The 8,219-nt window shown below is 37.0% G+C and overlaps 1 protein-coding gene across 1 annotated transcript in view; it reads right to left on the reverse strand.

Annotated features, from left to right (window-relative positions):
* The window catches only part of INPP4B (inositol polyphosphate-4-phosphatase type II B), a 394,326-nt gene that overhangs the window by 116,558 nt on the left and 269,549 nt on the right, over positions 1 to 8,219 (reverse strand). Inside the window, exon 15 of the mRNA XM_023513461.1 lies at positions 346 to 552. Coding sequence (XP_023369229.1) covers positions 346 to 552 — 207 coding nt within the window. The remainder of the gene's footprint in view (positions 1 to 345; positions 553 to 8,219) is intronic.

An 8,219-nucleotide genomic window follows, 5' to 3' on the forward strand; every position in this document is an offset into this window, starting at 1 on the left:
CAGATGATTTTTTTTTACTATTTTTCTACAAAACAATATTAATATGGCTTGGCAATAAATAAAGGAAAATAGTCTAATAATTGTAGCACTTTGCTTTGATGATACACTCTTGATATTACACATGATTTATTTGATAGAAAATAAATTTTCTATCAAATAAATCTGATCAGGAATACAACTGCCAAATATTATTTGTCCCTAAAGAAATTTTTGTTTCTACTATAATGATGACTTTCTTTCTTTCTTTCTTTTTTTGGTTAAGCAGAGCTTTCTTGTAATTCTTGCTTTATTTTTCATGGTAAACCACTGAGAGATTGAGAGGCAAGTAATGTGCAAAAGACTTACCCACTCCTCCTCATCGTAGTCTGAGTGATGTGGTATAGAGTCCTGCCTTCCCATTGGCGGCAGGGGTTGGTCTGGGGGACTGCTTTCCTCTGCCCTGTTCTTAGGAGAAGGCGGTTTCTTAAGGATGCCTCCTGGCCTCGCAGTGTACAGTGCTAAAAGAGCACTCCGGACCAGCTGATCCTTGAAGGCATGTACAAAAAGCTCTGTCTGGAAGGAAATTGATAAAGATTAGAAACACCATAGTAGGTCTCTCAGTATAGAGCTTTGGGAAGGTCAATTGCAGATTCGTCAGTACTTAAGTGGGGCGTACGGTGGAAAAAGTACAGACACCAAAGAGAGAAAATGATTCATATCAATCAACGAAAAACAGTTTGGTTTTGGGGAGCTGCCAAGGCCCTAAGTCCTCCTGTTTTAAAGCTAATGCTGAGGTTTTTTAATGCACTATAAACACCATCTGTCTCCTTGACCTCCTTCCTTTTAGTTCTATCCTGTCTTGGGAGATGAATTTTCCTGGGGATTATCGTTTGAACAACATATATCTACCTGCTGCACCTTTCAAGTAGTTCGAAACACATCTCAAAAGAAAATGTAATCAGATTATGTACAATTTATGCAAGGTGGCCATAAAGTTTGTGTGCAATTAAACATAGTGTGAAATTGTATTTTAAGCAGAGTCGAAGGCTATAGAAAGCAAGAGAAATCTTTTCAAAAAATAGTCACAGGATTTTTTTTTTTTTTTTAGCATTATGGACAGATCTCAGTAGTAGAGATGACACAGGCACTTCTTCATGATGACATGGAGCTTCCGCTCCTCATTATCACCCCCAAATGGTCTCCTCCACCCAATTGTTTCAGTTAAGCTTGATGTTAATGAGGTTACTGAGGAACTTGGTGTAGTAGATTTCATAAGTTGGTGACAAACATCTACTAAGTACCACAGTAATGAAGGCTTCCCAATAAGAAAGAACTTCACAGCTTTACTCCGCAATTTCCTGACTGCAAACAGCTTTGCCCTGTAATAGCCTGAAGGGTGCAGTAACTGATTTTCTGTATTATAGTACACTTCTCATGCACGTGGCCTAACAATCTGTTCAAATTACAGAAATAAGTCAAGCAATGACCCATATTGTTCACATATTCATGCACTGTAATTTGTAAGGAAGGGCCCCTTTAACTCACAGCGTTATACTGAATAACAATTGATATAATCACCATTTAATGAGACATACTTGGATATAATGCTGACTTCACAATGGCGGTAACTCAAGGCAATTATTTCTTGGTGCACTTCCACACCTAACTAGCGGTTACTCAATTATCTCTAAATCTTCCTGTTGTGAGTCGCGGCATTTGAAGAAAACCAGTTAAACCATGTGGAAAACAGTTCAGAAGACTGCCACATCTGTCTAGTTATGCCTTTGCAGGAAATCATAAAATTCTAGAGCTGAAAGGGTTCTTTAAGTTGAACTTTTAATTAACCAGATAAAAACACTAAGAAAGATGTGTACTCCTATGTCTCAGGGCCTTCAGCTTATTGGGAGCACAGGTGGAACAGATCCAAAGTTTTCAGACAAAGTCAGTAGCTTTTCTCCATAATCCGTACTATTCACCACCCACCACCAACTAGATGTTTCCGCCCTTCTTCCTCACCTTCCTAACCTCAACTACCCAGGTCTTTTAAACATCTATCAGTTCATAATTAAGTGTGACCACAATCGCCCGTGTATATCTTTCTAGCTAAATGTTATTGACTATATTAAAGATTCTGTTGATTTATAATCATATTGGAGCCACTTTGAAGGTGAAAGAAAGACACGAAAAAACAGAATATATAAGAATAAAAGATTGGGAAATATTTTGGATAAATTAGGAAAACAAAATAAGAAGGCAGCTGATATTAGAAAAGCACAAAAAGACATAATCATTGATCTTCACAACGAAATGTTAAAATGAGAATGGAAGATATAATGAAAATGCTGATGGAAAAATTGGCGAGACAGTACTCAAACAAGTCAGCGTAGTCATAGCAAAATGAGGAAACATGTTATTTACATAATTTCTCACATAGCATGAATGCACCCATCAACGTGAATTTAAATATTAAAGACGTGAATCTACTCCCATTCAGCTTAACTAAACTATTTCTCTGTTGATGGTTCCAATAAGTTCTTTTGATTTATTTTTAGAGCAAAACAGCTTGCCTTCTGTGAGTTTTTGCTACTACTGTTCCAGTCTTCACAATACCCACATAATTACTATGTAGCTAAATATCTATTCATACCCAATGAAATCTTCTCCCGTACTTGTAATCACCATCATTTTCTTCCCACAGCATGAACACACAGAGATTCTACATCATTTATTCAAATCTCATTTGAGTTGATTTACCACCAAAGGCAAAGGAGATGATGCAGTGGGTTCTTGCCATTTTACAACCCAGAATTTCTCTTGATCACAGAAAATGAGGCACAGAATCTTAAACAGAATACTACCTGAAATTTTATTTTGTGTCTGTACTGAGAAAATTTGACTCCTTGGGAACTCTCTGAATCACCAGTTCATAGAATAATATTTTGTTAGAAAATGCCTAAATATTCCATTGCAATATCCATGTGGTGTAAAAAAACAAATCTTACCCTATTTGATGAGCACTATTCAGTAATGTAGACCAGTGTGGACCCTAGATGTTTTACAATCAAAATAAGTCAGCTTGGGTTGGCTCGGCACCCATAGAGCAGTGGTTACAGCACCAGCCACATACACTGAAGGTAGCAGGTTTGAACCTGGCCTGGGCCAGATAACAATGAGAGCTGCAACAAAAAATAGCCAGGCATTGTGGCGGGTGCCAACTACTTGGGAGGCTGAGGCAAGAGAAGCACTTAAGCTTAAGAGTTTGAGGTTGCTGTGAGCTGTGACACCATGGCACTCTACCAAGGGTGACAGAGTGAGACTCTGACTCTAAATAAATAAAAAACTGAGGATGCCTACATAAGGTAAAGAAAAAAATGTGTGTACAGTAGTTCCCCCACCCAGAGTTTTGCTTTCCATGATTTCAGTTACCCTCAGTCAACCTCAGTTTGAAAATATTTGATGAAATAGTTCAGAAATAATGCCTAAGTCTTAAATTTGATCTTCTCTACATAGGACAGGAATCATCGCTTTGTCAGGTGTACCATGTTGTATCTACTGCCCATCCCGTAGTAACCTAGTAGCTGTCTCAGTTATGAGATTGAGGTTCACAGTACCTCAGGACTTGTGTTCAAGTAACCCCTACGTAGTAGCCTAAGTCTATATCACAGAGCTATGTCACAATGCCTATGTCATTTACCTCATTTCATCTTATCACAGCAGGCACAGTATCATCATACATCATCATGAGAAGGGTAAGTACAATAAGATGTTTTGAGAGAGAGAAAGAGAGAGAGAGAGAGAGAAGCCACATAGACACATTCACATACTTTTATTACAGAACCTTGTTATATTCATTCTATTTTATTAGTTCTTGTTTTCAATCTCTTACTGTGTCAAATTTTCAAATTAAACTTTATAAAGATATGTCTTTATAAGAAAAAAATGTACATTGAGGGCTTTGTGCTATCAAGCCTTTCAGGCATCGATTGGGGGTCTTGGAATATATCCCCTACTGATAAGAGAAAACTACTATATTGCTGTTCTTGCAACTGAGAATGATACTGGGGAAGATAAGAGCATGAAAAAGATTTAACCATGGGTCCAAGTTGCTACTGACTTTCTAAAAACGTTTTTCTTTTTTCCGACCCAGCTTGGACTATAATAAATGCAACATGAAAGGCTAGCTAAATGTCACCATAAGGGTAGGCAAAACAATTGTTTAAAACATCAGCTTAATAATATAGAAAAAAAAACAAACCACTCTGACCCCAAGGCACATCTATTTCATTTTTGATTTTAGAAAATGAAAGAGAAATGCTATCTTAGAAATGATATGTTTTCCAGCTTTACTGACATTTTTCCAATTCGTCTCCCCATACAACTATTCTTCAAAGCAACACACAGAATAATCAGCAAGTATAAAATAACTAAAAATTACTTCTCCTGGGGATAAGGGAAAAGAATTTCCTAGTTTTCTGAATATTAATGGCAGAGGAATAGTTAGGGCATGTTCATTTAAAACCACTCTTTTTCAGCTACAGATCTCAAGGAATTTAGCAAAGTCCCACACTATTTGGAATCTTCTTATTCTCACTGAAAAAAAAAAAAAATAAGGAAATGGCTGATGCTGCCTATAACACAGAAGTTGCCAATGGCATAAGCAAGTGATAATTATTTTAGTAATCATGTATGCAGCAAGAAAAAATCCTCTTGTGATATTTGATATATTTTAACTGATATTTGATAGAGAAGTTGGGCTGTACTCTGTCATGAGTGCACTGATGTGCTTTCAACCTTCCTCAACAGAAAGAACACGAACCCTAGCAGCCAGGAGGCTAATTGACACTGGGAAGCTCATATATTTTAACCACTTCACCTTGGATAAAGGTTTCCCAGTTTGCACAAAATTACATATGACACTCCTACGGGAGCTCATTGGAAACTCTGAACTGCAACCTTCTTAAGACTCCTCTTTCTTGACTGACCTTTTGACTCCTCATCCTTTTGTCACCCCAAATGTGATAAGTGAGCCCCAAGAGACTTTTGCTTCCTCAAAAGCATTTGATTTAGTTGGCGTGGGAACTCTTTTTCTCACAGCTTCAAGTGTCATCAAAGGTCTCTAAAACCCATCTCTATCCATCTCTTGAATCAGCTCTATCAACTGTTTCCTCTGAAAATCCCTTGAGTTTAGAAGGCCCAGTTTGAACTCGAGTTTTTTTTCGTTTTGTTTTGTTTTAGTAAATTTGTTCTTCCCAGACTTTCTACCTAGGTGGTGACATTACTATTCAGGAACTCAGAGTCCAGACTTCTGAATCATCCTCAGTAACATCCATTTGCTGAATTAGTCATTAGTTTCTTCTGATTCTGTACCTTCCCAATAATCAAAAGTATTCCCACAGCTAGTCCCAGTTAAGATCTTTCCTACAGTCCAGGTGGGATATTTCCCACAGGCTCCTTACTGGTTGGTTTAATTTTCTTCAACTAATTTTACTTTCTTTCAGGTTGTATATCCAAAGGCCATCAATATTGAAATACAGACTCTTGCATCTATTTAATTATTTTTAAACTCTTACAATATTCTCTTCATCTTGGTCAAGTTTTTCTCTAATTTCTTAAATATATGGAGCATATTTACAAATGTTATTTTAAAGTCCTTACCTGCTAATTTAATTTTCTCTGTCATTTCTGGATCTGTTTATATCCTTTAATTTTTCTTTTGGATATGGATCATATTTTCCTACTTATTGTATATTTTCTATGTATTAGATGGCAAACATTTTGGTTTTACATTCTTGGTTGCCAGATTTAAATAATGTCGGATACTCAGGTGTACTTGCAATCCTTGGGATCCTGTCAAGCCTAATTTTAAAGCTCTATTAAGTCAAGAGCAGCCTTTAATCTAGGACTAATTCAGACTCACTATAAGACTATTCATTTCCACAGGCTCTACTCAATTCCCCATGTATTACAAGGTCTATCATTCTGCCAGTAAGAAGATGAACTATTACCAGTCTTGTGTCAACACCCAGGAATTGTTGTTATCTGCTTATTTCTAGTATTTTTGCCCCTGGATCAGGACAGTTTATTCTCATGCATGCATAGATCAGTTCTCAAGTAGAGATTTAAAGGCACTTGTTTCCAAACCTCCAAGGCTCTGTGTGACACTCCTTCCTCCACTCTGCTCTGGGAATTCTAGCTCTTGGCCTCCCCAAACTCTAACCTCTGTCGCCTCAAAACAAAAAGAGACTTTGGGTTCAGCTTCCCTTTGCTACAGCCTTGGAACTGCTCTAAGTCACCTAGATAACTGAAAAGATTATGCAACTTGTTACTATACTTTGCTACCTGTTTTCCAGTGCCTAAAATGTATTATTTTTGTTTAAGGTGGGATAATCCATGTTACTTCATCATACACAACAGAATTTCCAATTCCAAAAATTTTATATACAAATCTCATTCTTTTTTTCTTTCTTTTTTTTTTTTTTTTTAAGAGACAGAGTCTTACCTTGTTGCCCTTGGTAGAGTGCTGTGACGTCATAGCTCATAGCAACCTCCAGTTCTTGGGCTTAGGCGATTCTTTTGCCTCAGCCTCCCGAGTAGCTGGGACTACACTGCCACAATGCCCAACTATTTTTTTGTTGCAGTTTGGCTGGTGCCAAACCCACCACGCTTGGTATATGGGGCTGGCACCTACTCACTGAGCCACAGGCACTGCCCTCAATCTCATTCTTAATGTTATTTTTTAACCATTACTTTCTTAATTTTATTTTTCCTATTCTCTAATTTTCTAATGAACAGAAATTTTGTTTATTTTATAATATTACTTATTTCTTCTTCTTTTTTTAATTAAATCCTAGCTGTGTACATTAATGCAATCATTGGGGTACAATGTACTAGTTTTACACACAATCTGAAATGCTTTCAGCAAACTGGTCAGCATGACTTCAAGGCAATTTCTTAGTTATTGTGTTAAGACATTTATATTCTACACCTAGTAAATTTCACATGTACTCCTGTAAGATGCACTGTAGGTGTGGTCCCACCAGCTACTCTTCCTTCACCCATCCTCTCCTCTCCCCTCCCCTTCCTCTCCCCTTTATTCTTCTTCTTGGGCTATAATTGGGTTATAGCTTTCATAGGAAAGCTATAAATTGGTTTCATAGTAAGACTGAGTACATTAGATACTTTTTCTTATATTCTTGAGATACTTTGCTGAGAAGAATATGTTCCAGCTCCATCCATGTAAACATGTAAGAGGTAAAGTCTCCATTTTTCAAGGCTGAATAATATTCCATGGTGTACATATACCACTATTTATAGATCCATTCATGGGTCGATGGGCACTTGGGCTTCTTCCATGACTTAGCAATTATGAATATGGGCTGCAATAAACATTCTGGTACATATATCTTTGTTATAATGTGATTTTTGGTCTTCTGGATATATACTTAGAGGAATTGTAGGATCAAATGGCAGGTCTATTTTTAGATCTCTAAGTGTTCTCCAAACATCTTTATAAAAGAAACATATTAGTTTGCATTCACACCAGCAATGTAGAAATGTTTCCTTTTCTTCACATCCATGCCAACATCTCTGGTTTGGGGATTTTGTGATGTTGGCTAATCTTACTGGAGTTAGATGACATCTCAAAGTAGTTTTGATTTGCATTTCTCTGATGATTAATGATAATGAGCATTTTTTCATATGTCTGTAGGCTGTGTGCCTGTCTTCTTCAGAGAAGTTTCTCTTCAAGTCCCTTGACCACTCAGAGATGGGATAACTTATTCTTTTCTTGCTAATACATTTCTGTTCTCTGTTGATTCTGGTTATTAAACCTTTGTCAGAAACATAACCAGCAAATATCTCTCCCATTCTGAGGGCTGTCTGCTTGCTTTACTTACTGTGTTCTTGGCTGTGCAGAAGCTTTTTAGTTTGATCAAGTCCCACTAGTGTATTTTTGGTGTTGCTTCAATTCCCAATTTCTTCAAGAGTTTTCCCTGCACTTTCTTCTAGAATTATTATAGTTTCATGTCTAAAGTTTAAATCTTTAATCCAGTGATTAAAGATCTATCTGAGTTAATCATGAGAGGTGTTCAGTTTCAGTTTTTTACAGGTCACCAGCCAGTTCACCCAGCACCATTTGTTAAATAGGGAATCTTTTCCCCACTGAATGTTTTTAATTGGCTTGTCAAAGATCAAATAACAGTAAGTAGCTGGGTTCATCTCTTGATTCTCTATTCTGTTCC

Source organism: Otolemur garnettii, unplaced genomic scaffold, assembly GCF_000181295.1.
Source record: "Otolemur garnettii isolate 467f Iridium unplaced genomic scaffold, OtoGar3 scaffold00041, whole genome shotgun sequence".
Lineage (NCBI taxonomy): Eukaryota > Metazoa > Chordata > Mammalia > Primates > Galagidae > Otolemur > Otolemur garnettii.